The 21103-nt window shown below is 42.3% G+C and overlaps 1 protein-coding gene across 4 annotated transcripts in view; it reads right to left on the minus strand.

The window, feature by feature from the left end:
* Window positions 1-21103, minus strand: part of LOC119166687 (beta-hexosaminidase subunit alpha) — a 592332-nt gene that overhangs the window by 55705 nt on the left and 515524 nt on the right. For all 4 annotated transcript variants that reach the window (XM_075882395.1, XM_075882396.1, XM_037418007.2 and 1 more), the window contains 2 exons: window positions 8336-8507; window positions 1287-1377 (listed from right to left, as the gene is read on the minus strand). In XM_075882395.1, coding sequence (XP_075738510.1) covers window positions 1287-1377; window positions 8336-8507 — 263 coding nt within the window. The remainder of the gene's footprint in view (window positions 1-1286; window positions 1378-8335; window positions 8508-21103) is intronic.

The raw sequence follows: 21103 nt of genomic DNA on the forward strand, positions 1-21103 counted from the left end.
TACCTGTGCTCTGTGCTGTTGCACGAAAACACTTCACAAAGTACTCGAGCACCACGCACTTGGGCTTGCCACGCACGAACAGACTCAGAAAGGTGTGCTTGCGACACTTTACTGCATGCAAACCATAAAATACTCGTGAAGTTTACGCCGGGGCTAAAAGTCCTCGAAGAAGTGAAACAACGCTGAGAGCACGCCACGGAGTGTCTGCTGCTTTGTTTGCCCCGAACTGGTTTGTTTGTCCCATAAACTTGACGTCCCTTCCACCACACTTCTCGCAATGCATTGAGATAGGATAGGGCCTCTCCTAAGTTTTTTCCTTCCCACATGTTATGCGGCACAACTTTGCCTAGGGTTTTCAGCAAACACTCCTTTAGAATGTTGTATGTGGAAACACCTTTGGGTTGTTCCTCTAGTGACAAGCCAGTTTACACCGTAAAGGTGTAAAAATACTGTGTAAAACGCGCGTTTTACCGATTAATTGAGAACAAACGCATTGCAATTGTTTGTTCACCAGTCCGTCGTGCGAGTGCAGGGTACAGTTGACACTCCTAGAATAGTACTCATTTCTGCTTGAATAGGATCACGGGATACCCCTGTGGCTATGTTAGGCAATGCATCCTGCGGACGGCGGACCTCAAACATCTCAGCCGCATCTTGCAGTCGTCCTCAAGGAGACTTTACAAGCGCAGCGTAAAGCTGCCATTTCTCAAGCACCTTATTTTTTTGTGGTGCCTCTCCTCACTCCCTTGCAAGCTGCTGGTGCCGTTTTGAGTCGAACAAGGGTAGCACGCTGCCAGTGTCAGCTTTTTCTTAATGGTCTCGCGTTAAAATGACCAACACCTGTTCTCGCCGTTTTTCGATAGACATAAACTACTATGAATGACCTGTGACAACCCCGCGTACCTGTGACATACCAAACCGTGGGTATGAGCCCAAACTTTAGTGGAAAGGGTTTGACGACGTACACGACGTGCGACGTCATTGTCAGATTCTTCATTTCATTACCAGCGTGTCATATTCCTGAAGTCACCTTACCGTTGTTTCACCTCAAGTAAGGGGTTGATCACCTGAGCACCCAGGCGTATGCGGCTAGATAGATAGATAGATAGATAGATAGATAGATAGATAGATAGATAGATAGATAGATAGATAGATAGATAGATAGATAGATAGATAGATAGATAGATAGATAGATAGATAGATAGATAGATAGACGCCAAAAAAGTGTCTGCAGCCCGCAAATTATAGCTGAGAATGTAAAAAACAAATTGCTGAGTTCCACTTACCATGTCCTGCTGATGAGATTTGTGCTGTCTATGAACTCGCCCCATACACAGGCTTCACCGCCAAGCACCAAGGCCTTTTGCTGAGGTGTACCTGGCAGAGTGACTCACAGATAAATATTGGCGCAGATTACGTGAAAGCAGACGAAGATTGACCTGCCTACTGGCGACACTGGCATGAAACCACTGAACAACACATAGGTATTGAAGAACTAAGAGGTCAAATTTGGTGATCCGCGCTAGATTGCGTCACAACTCACACACTGAAGACCACTGCCGTTACGTCAAGGCCGCATTCTTTTTTAAGTAAGGAACATATTGGGCACGAGGACATACCATGGTGCCACCATGGAAGCATTCCAGTGACGTACAAGATGGCATTTCTCAGCAAGTCCTCTTGCGCACACCCCGCTGTCTTTCACGACTGTTTATTTTGCGATTCTCGTTGCACTTTACTTTTACGAAATCTGTAAAGTATAGGTTTGGCATCTTCGCAGACTGTATGGAATACAAAATATGGCTCCGAAAAAAATGTAGGCTTCTCAAACTGCTTGACATTCGGTTCGCTAGAGTAACTGAATATGCTACCTTTAGGTAGTCCTGTTTGGAGCATATACCGGTACTCTAGGCGTCGCCTGCTGGGACCGCCACCTCTTTGAAAACCACGGGGATATTACCAACTACTTTTGTAACGTAACGCGTCATTCTGCACCGAATGCATGTAATAAGTGGTCATTAAAGCATTCTTGCGGCGAAACAACATATTTTAGTTCAAGAAACACATGCACCCATGCTAGTTCGTGGGTTCGCATCAACATTACGAGCCTTGGTTGACCCAGGAAGCATGCAAAGATTTGCATTCCTATTTAGCGCACATAGTCATACAAAGCACAGCATTCCCCGCTATGTGGAAAGCAACCCAGCACACTTATACCGGTGACACGGGCATCTCGGAGGCCATCGAGCCGATGGTCTATTAATACAACTGACCAGAAGGAGCTGCCACCCGGGCGATTTCGATGGTTATCGAGTGAACAGTTCATACAGTGAACGGAGCACCCCACATGCCTGTTAAAACTTCAAGGACTATTGAGCGATGGAAGCGGAAACAGCGCAAACAAGCACTCTCATTCGCAGTGTGATCAATCCCCAATATGAAAAAGAAATGTTGCGCCATTAGCATGTGTCGGTGTTGTAGATTAACTATGAAAGTATTTGCGCCATTTTGAACGTAGCAACAGCTCATACTCCAACAACAACAATGTGCTGGTTCACCGTGCTCGTTATTTCTATTCAGCTTCAGCCACCATATTGCGCACAGTCTTGTTCAGATGTGCTATGGCAACACAGCTGTGCCTTGTTTTTTATATGTGTTTGTCTGTGTGGAACAGTGAGTTCTCGGTTGCGTTTCTTTTTTCGGTGTAATTACTGCTTTTGTGCATTTTGTGCAGAATGAATGATACGTCGCCACCAAAAAAAGAAAAAAAAAGATGCGCCAGCATCACACCAGCTCTGAGGTGAGCGAGAAACTGCGTGCCTCATAGATTTGTGGGAGTACCGCTTGTTAATGAGGAGTGCTCGTTTGAAAAGACTTCTCGCCAAGCAGTGGCATGATCTCTCCTTGAATCAACGCGCCTAGCGTGAGATAACCACCTTTTTCTGTCTACACTGCGTTCGGTCACCACGTCTATGATCGTCATGAAGTTGTTTACGAGCAGCAGCTCTTCTTCGGCGGCGTGGCTGCCTCCTGCACTGCTTCAAGGCCAGCACCAAACTAAATTATCAAACCCATCTAGAAAACCACTGCAGCGTTTTCTTGTCAAAATTCTGCTTCGTGGTTACTCGTGACGGTGGAAGCTTGCAAAGCAAGCCGCAGCAGCCTGATAAACGTGTAAACAAAAACAACACTGCACAAACACAACCACAAAAGCACGGCCGCAGCTGCTCATGCGGTGAAAGCATTGCTGCCGTTTCGCTGCTTAACCCTTTTGTGCCTGGCGTCCTGTAAAAAGGACGTAAAAAATTTTGCTGCCATATGTGACCTAATGAAGTCAGATATTGGAAGAGGTTTCCGAACTGTCCTCAATACACCTGCGCAAGCAGACTTAGTCATTTTGTTTTTGTCTTCATCTACTTTTGAACTCTGCAAAGTAGAAAACAAAGTGAGAGATTGCGAAAGCGATGACACTCGCTACAACCGAATAATGACTGAACCCTTACTAGTACTCCGCAGAAGCCGTCAGTGAACCTATTAGATCTGTAGCTATCGTATTTTTCATTTTGTTTCTAAGATGTCCAACTTACTTTTAACCAAGTGAGTCTTCCCTAACCCTAGCGTATCACCGGCAGCAGTCGATTTTCTTGCGAAGGCATCGCTTTTGACACCCATCATTCATATTTTCTCTCGTACAGTACAGATTACGGTGGCGCGATTTCTCACACTTAAAATCAGGCAAAATTTATCAGAACCTGTACTGACGGCTTCTGCGGAGTACAACCACTTGTTATTTTCCTGGCGTAGTGAACCGTGTAATTCAAAGATGGTGGAAGTTTTCATTGCAAAATTTCGTTGCCACGTTACCTCCGTTAATTTTTACTAGGATAGATTATGTATATTGAATTGCCCTCTGTGCATTTAATGTAATCAAAACAAATCGATCAGTCATTTTCATTACATTGTCGCCGTTTCGATTTCTTCAGGAAAAATGCATACTAGCACCACCTCTTCAAAAACGGGGCTTGCAATTATCACAACCTGATCTTCTTTCATTTGGAGCCTCTACACTGGGTTTCAGCCACAGGGATGTTTTATTCGCCGTGAAGGAATTCATCATTGCGACTAAACGATTTTCTTGCTAAATGACGGTTTCACTTTTTTCTTTTTTTTCTGCAAATTTGCAATGGGCATTTCAAATCACAATTCAATAACAAAAGTTTTTTAAGAATGACGCAATAATGAAAGTATCCGACAAATTCACCTTATAATCGGCCAACCCCTCCTTCGGGTACGAGCCATTTGCACAGGGAAGCAACAACGACAACCTTCATCTCCTACATGTAGAACACCACGACTCAGTGATTTTCAGAACTCTGAATGCATTCAGGTTAACCCAGATGTTTAGGTCTGCTAGAAGTTTCTGATTGCTTGTTATTCTAGACGAGAAACCTGCCCACATCACTTAGATAATATGTAAGGGGCGTCTAACAGCGAGATAGAACGTGATGAACAATAGTTTGTTTTATGAAATATAGTAATGGTGTGTGAAGAAGAGCAAAGAAGAAGACGTCGGACTATTAGGCCGAGGTCGATGTTAACTGCTCCCTAATGTCAACTGTTAATTGTTAATATTGTACACTGCTCTTTACAGCACACATGGACTCTAAGCGCATGGAAAATTGCTAAAGTTGTGTTGCAGCGAGAAAATCAAAACCCGGATATGTTCTGGAAAACATTCGGCCAATTTCGCTTATATCAAACTTAGTTAAAATAATTGAAAAAAATACCATAGTGGGCTCAGGATCATAGTGGGCTCAGTGGGCTCAAGGCAAGTAGGATTTAAACAGGGGTGCTCGATATGGTCGGCTCAAGTTGATTTGGAAAGCCGAATTTGCCTTGCAAAAGTAGCTGGCGAGTTTTCTGCAGTAGCCACATTAGATATTGCAAAAGCCTGCGATAGTGTGGAACACAGTACATTGATTTTAAAAATAATGGCCTGCGATGTGCCTAAGTACAATAAATCTTTGGTTCAGGAGTTTTTCTTTGAGAGACAATTCTCTTGTTGCCACGAGGAAATTACTTCCTCCTCATATAAGCAAACAAAAGGTGGTCCGCAAGAATCGGTTCTGTCACTTCTTTTATTTAATATCTTATTATCATGAGTTTTAGTTCATAAAAGTGCTTCTGCTTACACCTACGTCAATGATATTACTTTTTTCTCGTAATCTTGAGATATCAATACATTGTATCAAATCTTACACTCGTATTTGAGTGAGCTTGAGGTATAGCTTTGCGGGCTGTCTTTTTCGCTTAACGTTAGCAAATGTGCTCTGCTTGTATTTCCTCTATCCATTCCCGTATTTCTTTCACTGAATTGTCGAAATGATCTAATTCCAAAAGTAACGGCATTAAAATATCTTGGTATTGTTTACATGGACAATTTAAATTGGAAGCAAAAAATAGAATCGAACACCCGTAAAGCAGAACCTGCATTAGGAATTATACGCCGGTTTTGCAATAAGAATTCAGGAATGCGCAGGGATACGTTACTCATGATATACAAACTTTACGTACGCCCAATTCTGGAGTTTGGTTGTGTTCTGTTTTCCGGAAGTGCTGAGTACAAATTAAGACCTCTTGTATTGCTAGAAAGGCAAGCTCTGTGGTTGTGTCTCGGGCTACCAAGGTGTGTTGCGAATAACGTGCTTTATTTGGAAGCTCGAATCATTCACTTGATGCAAGATTTCGACAGCTTACCGAGCAACCATTTTTAAAACTCCACGATGCGCCCCTCTTCTGTTCACAGACAGTTTTCATTAAATATCTAGTTTCTTTTTTTAACCGCCTGTGGTGTCGTTATCAAAAACGCGAAGTCTATGTTATCAAAGCTTTCCCTCCAGCATTTACCTCCTCAAACCATATGCTCAATGCCAGTTCACTTAACTTTCAATTACATTTAAAAAAAAAAACGCCAAGTTACTTCCAAAGCATGCTCTGGAGGGCCACCTTCAAGACAATCTCAGTCATTTTCCTTAATACGTAGTAATTTCGATGAATGGAACGCAAGATATTCAGAAGGCCGGAGTAGGTATTTTTCATCATAAGCTGAACTGGTCTTTTGCGCTACGATTGCCTCAAGTAACGCCAATTTATCACGCAGAATTCCTCGCTATTACGTTGGCTCTTCGAAAACTCAGTTCTCAGCAATTGAAAGCTACTATTATTTCAGATGCTTTGTCTGTTTGTACACAGTTAACATCCGCAAAGCAGTCTCCTCTTCTCAGGATAGTTTGGTCTATCGTACCGCGTAGCCGATCAGAAGTACGGTCTCTTTGGAACCTGGGCATGCTAGAATTGCACTAAATGAAACTGCTGACTTGCTCGCTTCGGCATATTTGAATTTCGCGGCGGTACTAGTAGCTCCTCAGTTTTCTTTTATTACAGCCAAACGATTCAAACACCTGTTAATCTTGAATATACACGAAACATCCCTGACAATCCAAAGAATTTCGGCACTTGCACTTCATATGGAACACTGCAAAATGGCTTTCTCGCCAATGTGAGGTGACCCTCACAACATTTCGTTGTAGAGTTCCTCGATTAAATTTCTATTTTCATAAATCAGGATTTTCAATCACTAACTAATGTGCAGTTTGCAATGAACCTGAAACAATAGATCACTTTCTTCTCACATGCCACCGCTTTGCCTCACTGCACCGAATGATTCTTGAAAAACCGATTGGTATTCTCGGATTGCCAGTCAATACATCCACCCTATTATCGTTTGGAGCCAGTCAGTTAGGTGTAGGCCGCAGTGCTATTCTGTCAGTGCTACATAAATTCATCCAGGCACCCGGAAAGATACGCTGCTATTGGTACTGCCAGATATGATAATGACGAAAATGATGATGAGCCTCCTTGTTACTCTGGCGCACACCCACAGAAAGGGATCAGCCAAGAACAGGGTGGCGGGATCTTAAGTAGAAGGCCTATTGTTTTTCAAACACAAATTAATTTTGGACTGAAAAAATAATATATGGAAAGAAAAGCCAAAAATAGAAAATAGAGTGTATCTGAGCAGGGATTGAAGCAGGCTATTTAATGCGATTTGAGACGAAGGTAATGGTGGGTCTAAAGCGAATAATATATAAATATATATGAATATGTATATATGTGTATATCTATCTATCTATATATATATATATATATATATATATATATATATATATATATATATATATATATATATATATATATATATATATATATATATGTATATGTATATATATATATATATATATATATATATATATATATATGTATATATATATAACCATTATGAGATTAGTGCTTCCCGTGGGCAGGAGCCTGCCCATGAATGACAAGTTATTTTTTCACCCACTTTTCTTTCTTGATAGTTACAATACAATTCAGTCTAATATCTTTCCCTATACTTTCCTTGGCATTATTGTCTGTTAATTCTAATAATTATTGTGTAAAACACGGAAGAACGAGCCCTTAAGTACACACGCCTTTCATCCCCTGATGAATGATGAAGGGAGGACCCCTCCCGAAACTGTGGGGAAATAAATATATTTATCCTTGTTGACAACGCTCCCGTTGTGCCATATCCCATACATTATATATATATATATATATATATATATATACGAGGTTGTATACGAGGGACTATTGGTCAGCTGCCAGTTAGTAATAAGTTCACGTGCTACGTGACGCCAAACAGGCTTATAGAAAGTGTGCCACACACGCCGCCATGGCTAAGTATGGCGCTGACTGACACTCCTATGTTAAAATTGATATAGATACTGAATAAAGTAGCTGGGGGGATAGCTGTCATGGTGGCTGAGTGGTAGAGCATCGAACGCGTTATTCGAAGGTTGCAGGTTCGGATCCTGCCCACGGCAAGTTATCGTTTTACCCATTTTTCTTTCTTCTGAATTACATTACGACTGGCCTAATAACTTCCCCTATACCTTCCTTGGCATTATTGTCTGTTAGATCTCACTAATATTGTGTACACACAAAAAACGAGCCCTTAAGTATACACTTGTTTCCCTTATTCATTAACGAGGGTCTCGTACTGGCAAACTTGGTGCCTTTAGGTTGTGTACGAGGGACCATTGGTCAGCTGCCAGTTAGTAATAAGTTCACGTGCACCAACCTGGAATTTCGGGCATTCCGAAGTTTTGTTAACCTATAAACTGGCGAGTATTTATTATAACACATGCGGCATTACCAAACCACACAAAGATAGCGTTCGCCACAATACCAAACTCGCTGTAAGTAATGAATACAGCAGAAGAGGTTGTCAAACCGGGAAAATCCTCCGGGTCGCAGGCGTAGTATTTCTTCCAATTGGTGCCGTACGATATATGGTCGAGATACCAGCAGGCGGACAGCAGTACTTTGTATCCCGCAGATGTCACTGAAGCCATTTCAAGCTCTTGCGGCTGCTTCCAGACGTGGACAATGGTGTCTTGAGTGATCTGGGACATGGCCAAGGGAGCATTGATAGCAGAGATGAAAGCATAGCCAAACTGTTTATGATATTTATGGTCGCAAAAATTTTTTTGTTTATTGATTTATGCAAGATGCTTTTCAGTGGCTGGGCAGGGTCTGTGAACAAAAATATTTTTGTTCTGAAAAGGAGCAAGAGCTGGCGGGAATTATAAAAAAAAGTGTAGAAATACAGAAGGTTCGATCGGATTAAATTAAGAAAGCCACAAGAAGACAGATGGTAATTGGCTGAATACCTCGAAAACTGACCACAAATAAAACGTAGTTCCACATGTTATACAATTTTAGAGAAAAAAATGGGTAGAAATTTGAAGTTGGATCATTTTTTTGTCAGAAAAGCTATAATGAGAAACGACAGACAAATAAATGAGCTCGTGCTTGTTTATGTGAATCACAAGCTCCAATTTTCGAAAAGCAGGAATTTCAGCTAGTTGGCAAGCCTTCATTCTAGAAAAAATGGGCATGCGAACATAATAAGCTCAGATATTTCAAACGCCAAACACCTGAGGAGGGGCACAGTGGCAAAAAAAAGATGATATTCTGCACTTGTATAGGTACTTCGTGAGCCCGTAATTCCGGCACGCTCGGGGTCTAGCCGAAAGTTAGGCATTTGATTTCTTTTTTTTTGGGTAGAAGTAAGTGGGAATGAATAAGTACGTGGAATAATTTAGGCATTACATACCCATAATGATGGTGGTGGTCAGCTACCATCGATGAACTAGCATGAATAAAAGTTTGCGGATTTTACGTAGAGGGGGAATCGATGATATACAAAGAATGAATGAGAATTGTTGTTATGTCACTTTAAAATCATCGCAGCGTTACGAGGTGGGGTTCAATGATGCCGTACGTGTATTGCGTGTCATTATTATCATGTTTGGATGTGTCGTTTACCTTCATCATCTATTCACGTCACGTGAAGCCAAATTCAGTATAAGTGGAGCTAGCGAAGCGGCCGTGAGCACATTATAAGCGTGGTATGTAGTCATGTTCTTACATTACGCTCGTGTCAACATTATCATGTTTGCGCCAGCCATACATTTTGTCATTCGTAGACGTCACGTAACACCAAATCGGGTACATGTGGAGCTGGCGAAACGGCAGCGAGCATGTCATGAAGAGCCCATTATACTCCAATGTAGCATTGAAGCGCACGCGACGCTGGACACAGTGACGCTACGTTACCAAAACGCGAGCACTCAATAGTCTGACGCCAGGCGCGAACAGCGTCTGTCGGCGCGGCCTGACGGCAACCGGCGCGACAAGCGACATGCTGGATTTCTCGCCGATGCGTTACCTAGACAACACTGTATCTCCCCCTTTTATTGTAGAAGGGACGCCGGATGTGCTGAAACGCGTGTGCGTGAAAGCAACGCAGCGCAGCGCGTGTCTGCGAGTATAGGGAAGCACCGCCACCTGGCGTGGCAGTGTCGGCGTGACGTGACGAAATGAACGCCGGCGAGCACGTGCACCGCGTCACGTAAGGATGCGACATGACACGCATCTCATGATTATCATGTTTGCACCAGTCACATACCTTTGTCACCCATTGGCGTCACGTAATACCAAATATCGCATATGTGTAGCTAGCAAAACGGCCGCGTGCGCATCGCCAGTGTGGTACGTAGTCATGTTGTTACATGAAACGCATGTCGTGATTATCATGTTTGGATGTGTCATTTACATAGGTCGTCCGTTCGCGTCGCAGAATATTGAGTTTGGCACTTGTGAAGCTAGCGAAATTGCCGCGTGCGCATCATGAGCGTAGCATGAAGTATTGTTGTTACATGACACACATATATCATGTTCATAATGTTTCCACCAGTATCATACCTTTATTATTCATTCACGTTCTGTAAGACCAAATTTGGTAAAGGTAAAGCTAGCGAAACGGCTGCCAGCGCATCAAGAGCGTGGCATGTAGTCATGTTTTACACGACACGCATCTCATGATTATCATGTTTGCAGCAGTCACATACCTTCGTCGGCCATCCGCGTACTGTGATACCAAATGTCGTAGATGTGACGATAGCGAAACGGCCGCGAGCCCATCATGAGCATGACATGTATTCAAGTTGTTACATGGCACGCATGTAATGATTTTGATATTAGGGTCTATCGCTTGTGTTCGCCATGCAATCTTGCCATACCATACCAGTTTTGCAACATGCCATGTGAACGAAACCATCGCAAGAGCTGAAGGGTCATGATATGTAAATCATGACATCCATGACATGTATCATACTTTAAATGTTATGACTAGTCAAATATGTTTCTCATACAGTCATTTTATGCCATACCAAGTTTGGTATTGACATTATTATCGAAACGGCCAGGAGAGCTCAATGCCGTAGGTGGATAGACAGACAGACTGACAGACAGACAGATACATAAATAGATAGATAGATAGATAGATAGATAGATAGATAGATAGATAGATAGATAGATAGATAGATAGATAGATAGATAGATAGATAGATAGATAGATAGATAGATAGATAGATAGATAGATAGATAGATAGATAGATAGATAGATAGATAGATACGCTCAAAGTCGCCGAAGTTCACTGAGAAATGCATCGCATTTAATAAATCAAATGTCTTAACAGTTATCTTTCACGTATACCACCACGTTTCCAAGAATGATGGCTTCCCTATTACCTTGCCATGCGCAGATAAGCTTTGTATTTTGTCTCGTTTTCTCCACAGGGCACTTCAGTTTTTATTACGCATTTGTAGTGTCTTCACTTTTTTTTCTGTCTCTTTAAAATCATGTTCAGGAGTTAAAGCAGTCATTTGGGGCAGCTTAGAGAGAAGGATTATTGAAGCTTTACAGCAGCTTTGTAGCATAGAAAGGTGTGATTGTGGGCAGGTCGTGCAAGCTTTAGAACATATTCTTGGGCTGAAACATTATTGTAAAACCACAACCACGTGCACTCGGTTTGCGATCAACAGCGCCATACTTGTACCGCCACGATGGCTGCAACTGTGTCGACGACAGTTTCATTGTTTCTAGTTTGAAAATAAACGAGTGCATGCCCGTGATTTCCGAAAAAAAAGTTAAAAAGTGGGCCTATGGAAACGTGCCAAAATAATTACTATCTTGTGTGACATAAAGAAGCAACGAAAGCATTTCACGGCATTCTTTTGTCGCGCTCTATGGTTTAACCTGGAAAGGGTGCCCAGAAGTGTACGCTACAACAGCAAAAAGATCCACTTTTCATTAAAATTTCTAATAGCAGAAAGCTACTATAACTCAACACACCAATCAATCAATCATCATTCAATAATTTTGTTTTCTTTCGATTAGGAAAAGTACACGATTAAAAGCTCATGAGCTTGACGAGGTTCCGATCCGTTGACAAATCGGCAAAGCACCAGGAACGGCGAACAATCATGCAGATTGAATATGGAAAAAAAGACTCATGCGTATATCATCGTAAAAAGTAATACAATGTTTATGAAAAAAAGCACTGAAATTATAAACACAATAACTGAAATGTATTGCCATGAAGTGGCAAAATTAAGAAAAAGGAACAATCAATGGGAAAGAATGGCCAGAGTTCTGAACGATTATTATTCACGAAAACAACCAAGCCCAGCAAAGTGTTTATTGTGACAGTTTCGTTCAGAAGAAGGATCAAAATCTTTGAAATTTAGGTAGTGTATAAGAGAAGGTAGCCTGTAAGACAATAATTGTTCGTCATAAACATTTGATGGGGTGGGTACAATCCAAAGTTCTTTGTGGCTTGTGAGTCGAAAATTTGGTTTACATTAAGTTTAGCAAGACTAATTGTTGTATTGGTACAACGCCTAACACTCTTTATAACACAACATCAGCCTGCAATTGTACCAAAAACTGGTAGAATATCATATTTGGGAAAACAAACTTTTCTAGAGGGCATATAGTGTTCAGCAGCAATATGTCGTATGACTTTTTTCTCTGATAGATAAATTGCACAAATGCATCACACTGGTAGTAGACCGCAGTATGCTACAGTACTGTAACAAAGATAATACCAGTGCATTGTATATCATAACTTTTAAAAACGATAGTCTTTCTTGGGGACCCTCGAGGCCAAAATTTTGGTCTGTCTGTCTGTCTGTCTGTCTGTCTGTCTGTCTGTCTGTCTGCCTGCCTGTCTGTCTGTCTGTCTGTCTGTCTGTCTTCCTGCTTGTATGTCTGTCTGCCTGCCTGCCTGCCTGTCTGTCTCTCTTTCTGTCTGTTTGTCTGTACATTTGTCTGTTTGTCTGCAGTAACGATCTGCCCTCAAACAGCCAACCCCATCCGCAGCGCCCACCAATTTCGCTCAAGTTTCAGCGTTCGTACTTGTGCGATTGTCGATTAAGAAGCAATTATTGCTCATTTCTGAGGCTTCGAAAGAACACGTTGATGTTTTGTATGTATGTCTTTATACAAGAGAAGCCCCTCCGCCTCCGGTGTTGCTGCGCATTCCTATGGACGCTCATACCGTCAAAACTCCGACAAGTGACGAAATCAGATCAGTGATGCCAAGCATCGGCAGTATAATTGCTCCAATTTTCTAGGGTCCCGGCAGTGGGCAATGCAGTAGCAGCAGCAGCAGCTTCAGCATGTTGCTAAAAGCTGCTTCTTGTTTATACAGGTACGTTATCTCGAGAATTCGTATCTGTATTCGCTCTGATGACCGATTCCTGCTGCTGTTCTATTGCCCTCACAATTGTTTGAGTAGTAGTTTTATTTGCAATGGTTCTTACGTTATGAATTGCCTTGGTCGTCTTCTCATGTGCGGTGACGTTGAGCTTAATCCTGGTCCCAGGAAACCATTGTCCTCTAAAACGAGCAAATCTGATGAATCCCTGGCAAGCCCTCTTAGCTTCCTTGAGATCTCAGCTGAACTCGTAATGTCTAGTTTTGACAACCCTTCTCTTGTGAAAACGATCGCTGATTTAGTTGCCTGCCAGAAAGGTATGTGTGAAGACATATCAGATATAAACATTGCTGTGAATAGTCGTTTCGATATCTTTGAATGGCATGTGGCTGCTGTCGAGAATTCGCTTTCCAAGGCACTGGCGGATCAAGACTCAAATCAGCTTCACCCTGAGATAGTTCACTCAAGGCGCAGTGTTGCCGAACTAACCACGAAATGTGACGATCTAGAAAATTGTTCACGAAGGAATAACATTATTCTTTATGGTATACCTGAAGACACGAACGAGTCTCATGACACACTGCGGTCCAAGGTTTCGAACGTATTCAACAAGCTTTCGCTGCATTGCCCGCGGATGGAACTCTTCCACAGGTTAGGCAGAATGCGCTGTGGAAAGTCTTGTCCTATTATTATAAAGTAGCTTGATTACAGTGATAAGTGGGCAATGCTTTTTGAGAAACGCGCAATACCTAAAACAGACTGGTCTAAAGCTCTCCGAAGATTTTTCATCTAGAGTGCGCTCAGTACGCAAGAAACTCAGGGATGCTTCGATTTATTTATTTATTTATTTATTTATTTATTGTACCCTCAGAGCCAGAGGCAATGAAGAGGGGAGTGGGTTTACAAAAAATGGATTCAAAAGGAGAGTAAAGGGGAGTACAGGATTCAAGGTTTACTGAATAATCAATTTTAGCTGATAACAAAGTTAGTACACAACAGCAGAACAAAAGAGATCTAGTGTACATATTTTAAATAATCTTAGTATACACCTCTAGCTACAAAACACATCAGAACACGCAAGAACATAAAAAAAACGAAAAAGGCACACATCATAAGTAACCTCAGTTTACAATGTTTGTTAGTGCAGTGCGAAACAGCTGATAATCAGTTCTCGCAGCAGTCGCTCCAGGAAGCTGGTTCCAGTCTTTGCTGGTGCGTGGGACAAAAGATTCTGAACACGTTCTTGTTTGGCATATCGGTATACCAACTTTGTGCGCATGATCGATGCGAGAGGACACGTAGGACGGTGAAAGAAAAAGATTAGCACGAAGGTGGGGCTGTTATGGAAGATTTTATGAAAAAGGCACAGGCGAAAAAACTTACGACGAGAAGAAAGGGAAGTCAGCTGCAACGAGTTTTTCATAGCTGTAACGCTTGCTGTTTGATCGTAATCGTGTAGGATAAACCGGGCAGAGTTATTTTGGACCAGTTCGAGGGCTTCAATCAGATAAACCATGCTGGGATCCCAAACTGAAGCAGCATATTCTAATTTACTTCTAACCAAGTTCTTATACATCAGTAGTTTTAGAGATGCAGGTGAAGAAGAAAAATTGCGACGAAGATAGCTTAACATACGGTTTGCATTGTTAATAATGTCGCTTATGTGAACGGACCAGGTCAGGCAAGAAGTAATGTGCACACCTAAGTACCGGTAAGATGAAACACAATCGAGTAGAACATTATTAAGATGGTACGAGGCGGGAGTGGTTGAAGTTCGACATACGCGTAAAACTTTACACTTTTTTAATATTAAGGTTCATTAGCCAAAGACTGCACCAGTTTGAAATAGCGTTAAGGTCGTTTTGTAAAATACTAACATCGCTTGTGTCGTTAATTTCACGAAATAACACACAATCGTCAGCGAAAAGGTGTATGTTTGATGAAACGCAATCAGTGAGGTCATTGATGTAAATTAAAAATAAGAGGGGGCCCAGGACTGAGCCTTGGGGTACGCCCGAATTAACAGAACATTCTGAGGAATTATATGAGTTGGCTGCAACAAACTGTGTACGGCCACACAAAAAGTGTTCCAGCCATTTGAACACATCACGACCAAGGTTAAGTTTGCTAAGTTTCAGGAGGAGGAGATTATGGGACACTTTCTCAAAGGCTTTTGCAAAGTCTAAAAAAATACAATCCGCTTTGGAGCGACGGTCAAGAATGCGGTGAAGCTGGTGTGTAAAAGACAGTAATTGGGTTTCACACGACAATCCCTTTCGAAAACCATGTTGGGCATCCGTGAAAAATGAGTTGGATTCGAGAAACGTTACGATGCTCGTGTACATGACATGCTCCAAGACTTTACTTTACAAGGAATGCTCGTAAGGGATATAGGGCGTTAATTTAAAGGAGATTCTTTGCTACCTGTTGAGCAACGTAACGATGGCTCTTACATTAAAATGAAATTTGATCACGTATTCATTGATAATATCTCTTATAACTGGGAGAGCGTCACGAATAGCTTGGTTCGAGCTGCTGGTTTTGAATCTATGAGCACCAAACCGCCAAACGCATCATTTTTATTAGGTTGACAATTCCACTCAACTATTATGTTGCTGGCACTTTTGAATGGTAATGTTAAAAGCATAACTAACAAATTTCCACAGTTTTTTTTTCTAGTTTATTCATCTTCTCCCTATGTTATATGCATCACTGAAACATGGCTTCATGAGGATATACAGAATTCACTCCTCCTGGTTACGTCGCCATCCGGTGCGACCACCAGCATAAGAAAGGTAGAGGCGTTGGTTTACTCTTGCGCGCTGATTTTAACTTAAAAATTTTTTTCAGGCCCTCCTAATGTAGAATAAGTTTGGTACAGGTTGCTAGCACATAAGCAGAATTAGAGAATTTGTGGTCTTTATCACCCTCCTGATAGCTCCATAACTTCTTCTATAACATTGCTCAGTTCATTCTCGACCATAACCTCGACAGCACAAACGTAATCATTTTTGGCGACTTCAATGTTCCGGGCATTTATTGACCTTGTCTTACATATTCCACCAACAGTTCATCTATCTGTAGGGTATAAATTTCATTTTCCTCGCGCTACAACCTGATACAATTAGTTGAAAAGAGCACGCGGCAGAACTCTATACTCGACCTACTCTTTATCAGTGACACTCTTGCTAAATTAGGCTTTAAATGCGATATATCAGAAGGAATTTAGAACCACGACGGCATTCTTGTACATATAAATTGTCCTATCTCGCATGAACGTTAGAGCTACACAACATTTTGGGATTTCAATAAAGCTGATGATACGACTATCTCTGATACTCTAGCGAATAACATTCACCATTTCTTGTCACCTAGCACTGCGTCTCCTGTCGACAGTGTTGTTGGTTATTTTGAGACATTATTGAAATTCTGCATCAATAAATACATTCTATTAAAAACAAAAAAGGTGAAAAACAATCTGCGTTGGATTAACAGGGATATATTACATTTATCACGCCGTGTTGCCAGACTGCGTAAAAGCAGACATGTTAACGCTGAGCTTCAAGCTTCTTTTGAGAAAGCCAAGGTGGAATTTCGCGATTGCACAAAAAACGCTAAAGACTTCTAAAACCCCAGGTTGTATGAATTTCCGGAGCCCTCCACTACCACTTCTCTCATACTCATGTGGTTGTTTTGGGATGTTAAACACCACATATCAATCAAATATTGTTTTTAAAACAAGATAGCCAGCAGTACAATTATAAATGACGTTTCACGAACATGAAAATTCATATAAAATATAGCTCCAAAACATTGTACGCTTTTTGGTAGAATGCTTCATTAAGACGCAGACTTGCGGGGTTTTTTTTTTCTGCTGGGACTTTTCACATTTATTGATTGCATTCAACGGCTCAACGCTGCCGATGTCAGCATTGAAAGAGGATATTTTTCTTGGGAAGTGCAGAAAATATTGTCTGTCTGCCTTTGTGGCAGTTCTTCTGTTGAACGATCTGTTTTAACCCCTTGCTCAACTCCCACCCATCCTGATCTGATATCTGCGTTCATACTTGTGAACATTGCCAATCAAAATAAATATTGCACATACGTGAGTCGCAACGTCATTACTTATGCGTTATGCCATGTGTATTTTTATGTATAAATTGTATAGAGACGTAAATCTTAAGGTAGAAGTGTTTATTGCGCAGATCTGACAATGCAACATTATGAACAAAAAAGCGGTAATTTCCTACTCTTCGCTAAAAACTCATGGGCTTTAGTGCCACGGCTTTCACCTAGCGGTAGCTCTCTGTTTTAAAAAGAATTTTGTTTCTTCACACTACTGCCAGATGGCGCTACGTCTCAAGCAGCGTGGACTGTCGCGGTTGATGGACGTGTTTTTGAGCGCTCCCAATCGACTGCACAAATAAGTGGTTGTGCATGTTTTGAGCGTGTCTTTGTAAATATTAGGCAGCAGTTGAAATCCCTGTAGCACTTATTTTTTTGTTGGGATTTTTGGGGGTGAGTCACCAGGTATTTATTATATATTGCGTGTGCGTGTGTTTATTTTTGTGTTTTTGTTGTTTTTTCAGCCACCCGTGGGGGAGATGCACGTACAATGAACACGCAAATTTTTGTAGTAGACCTTACACATTCTCTTCTTCGTAGGACAGGGCTCGAGGTTCGCAAACATTGAGTGAGAACCCCGCCGCGGTGGTCTAGTGGCTAAGGTACTCGGCTGCTGACCCGCAGGGTGCGGGTTCGAATTCCGGCTGCGGCGGCTGCATTTCCGATGGAGGCGTAAATGTTGTAGGCCCGTGTGCTCAGATTTGGGTGCACGTTAAAGAACCCCAGGTGGTCTAAATTTCCAGAGCCCTCCACTACGGCGTCTCTCATAATCATATAGTGGTTTTAGGACGTTAAACTTCACATATCTATCAAATATTGAGTGAGACAAGTCATAAAAAAATTTGGTGTCAGAAAGACATTATGACTGTAAAGTATTCAGGATGTGGGGTGGATTTGAAACTTGACCCAAGTGTAGAAACGGATGGAAAAGAGGCTGACGCGAAGTGCAGGTAATGTGATTTTGAGAAAAAAAACGGAGAAAATGATGGTTGCCCCGAGTGACCTGCTGATGAGAATCACCGAGCTCGAGACTGCGTTGGCGACAGGGCAAGAGAAAACGAGGGTTATGGGAGGAAGGCTGAAGTCTGCCGAGGGAGCACTAGCAAAGGTGAACACAGGAGCGGCCTACGGAGTGAACAGTAGGACACCGGCAACCAAAACAGAGGAGAAGAAAGAGCAAGCAAGTTTGGAAAAAACAGGTTCAGCCGGTTCAATTGTTGCAAGCGAAGAAGTGGTGGGGCTGGTAGGGGACAAAGCAGTCGGCGTCAAAGTGCAAGTAACGCCGAGGTGCAAGACGCTCCAACTGAAAAGTCAAAGCATGTGACAAGCGCCGGGGACTCGAATTTAAATCGATGCACAGAAGCCATCAAAGAGAGGGTACAAGGTGACAGGAGGGTTGCAGTAGAGGCGTTCCCAGGACGCAAGCTGGAAGCAGTCATGAGGCAAGCGAGCACAAACTCAAAACTACAGCTGATAGATGAAACCTCGTGATAATTTCAGGTGGTTTAATGGATGTCCTAAATGAAGATACAGCAAGACTAGCAACCACACCGGCGAAAGGCGTTGATGACATGCGCGCCACTTCTACTCAGGTGCAGGTAGTGATATGCACAATACCAGAGGTACCGGTGTTTGATAGCAACCTGCAAAGAGCAGTTGTCATCGCCAACCAAGAGATATGGCGGATGAGTCGAGATAAGGGCTTTGAGGTGGTGGAAATAAACAGAGAGGTGCATAGATGTGGTGGTTTTAAACGAGACAGGATTCACTTCGATGGGCGGCTAGGTCATGAGGTGGGTTGGCGACTTGCAGGCCGCACAGTATATCTTTTAGGGGGGGGAGGGGCAAGTGTGCCCTTTGGGGTGCAGGAAAGCTAGTAACAAAGAACACAACCAGGGAGACTCTTTGACAAGTGGTATGGACAGATACGATTCCAAAGTGGCACCAGTTTCTAAGATAGGTAAACTCCGGGACAGTAATGGACGTAGCCACAAGCACCGAACCAATTCAGACATAGGGTATATTATCATGCAGGGTGGCAGGAACAGGCTGAAGTGGGAAGAATAAGAAGAAGAGCTAAGAGAGGCGAGGTCGATTGTATACGGTTTTGTAGAAACACGTCTCAGGGACATGGAACTTCCTCGAAACAATCTGGACTACGCATGGGAATATTGTAATAGAACAGAAGGCAGCAAAAAGGGGGGTGGTATTGGGGCGTCAATTCATAAATCATACCGGCAAAGGGTCAATCAGGAGTGCAAGGAACATTTGTGGCTAAAAGAAAAAGTGGCAGGGCCAATGACACTCCTTCAGTTGGCGTACTTTTCGACGGGAGCAAAGGCCAGAGAGGAAAACCAGCCAATGGTAAAGTGTATATCAAATGACATTCGGGAGTTAGGAGGGGAGTGCGAGATAATTATACCAAGAGATATGAATGCGCACATAGAAAATTTAGATGGGTATACCGACCCGACAGGCAAAATTATCATGGCATTGTGTGAAAGGCCTGATTTGATCATTTGCAACACTACCGAGAAGTGTGAAGGGCAAATAGCATGGGAGGCAGGCAGGCTGCAGTCGACGATAGATTACGCACTGATGTCACGTAGGATGTATGATAAGCTCAGTGGAATGCACGTAGATGAAGGTGGCTCTAGAAATCTGGGTAGTGATCACAAACGTATCAAGATAAGTTTTGGAAGAGCAGTGAAAGTGGGAAGGATACAAGTTGAGCAACTACAGGAAAATGTTTATTCGGAAAGGGAAATTGAAATAGCTACTAAATAAATTGAGAAAGTAATCACTGAGGATAATAAAACAGTGTGGACATACAAGTCACCCCGCAAAAGAAGACACAACTCCAAAAGTTAGTGGGATGAGGAAGTTAAGAGAGCCGTAGCAAAACGTCAGGTATCCTCTAGGGAAAAGACATGCTAAGCAGAAGGGTGAACCGACAGATGATGTTGAATGAAAATGGGAAATCTTTCTAAGCTGTAGAAGGGATGCATCCCTTCTGATAAATGAAAAGATTAGAAGAAAGGGAGCTCAGTGGCTGGCAGAAGTACATTAAAAGATAGAAGGGCAGCTGCGAAGTTTTGGATCTATATCAACTCCCTAAGAAATGAGACCAGCCTAGAGCAGAGGTTTATAACTACAGCTCAAGGTGCTAGGCTAGAAGGGGACGAAGGTACTGAATATACAAGAACAATGGTGACTGAAAATTTTTAACAAAGAAGAGCTTTATGAACCACAATATACAAGGATGAATCAAGTGGCGCAATGGCTCCATTTTCAACACGAGAGTGGGAAAGGGATGAGAAAAGGGTTCCCAGTAGTACAACAACAGGCCCAGATGGCATTTCAATTTCGCTCATAAAGACATTAGGGTTGAAGTCTAAGCAGGCTTCGAGAGAGGCAGTGAGCAAAATAATAATCGATGGTGTCGTTCCCGATAAATGGTAACTTAGCAGGATGAGCACGATGTATAAAGGAAAGGGGGACCAATCTTACATAAACAACTACCGTCCTATAGCAGTGACATCAGTGGGCTACAGGCAGGCGATGCAGATTATAAAGGAAAAAAATGCAGGCATGGATAGAGAATGAGGGGGTGCTGGGGGAACTGCATAATGGGTTTCGGAAACACAGGAGGTTGGAAGACAGTCTGTTTTCACTGACGTAGTGCATCGATATAGCAGAAAAGAAACACAGGCCCCTGTGGCTTGCATTTTTTGGATATCAAGGGAGCATATGATAGCGTGGTTAAAGAAGAATTGTGAGGAATACTGGACACACTAGGCTTGGAAGAT

This window comes from Rhipicephalus microplus, unplaced genomic scaffold (genome assembly GCF_043290135.1).
Source record: "Rhipicephalus microplus isolate Deutch F79 unplaced genomic scaffold, USDA_Rmic scaffold_12, whole genome shotgun sequence".
Taxonomy (NCBI): domain Eukaryota; kingdom Metazoa; phylum Arthropoda; class Arachnida; order Ixodida; family Ixodidae; genus Rhipicephalus; species Rhipicephalus microplus.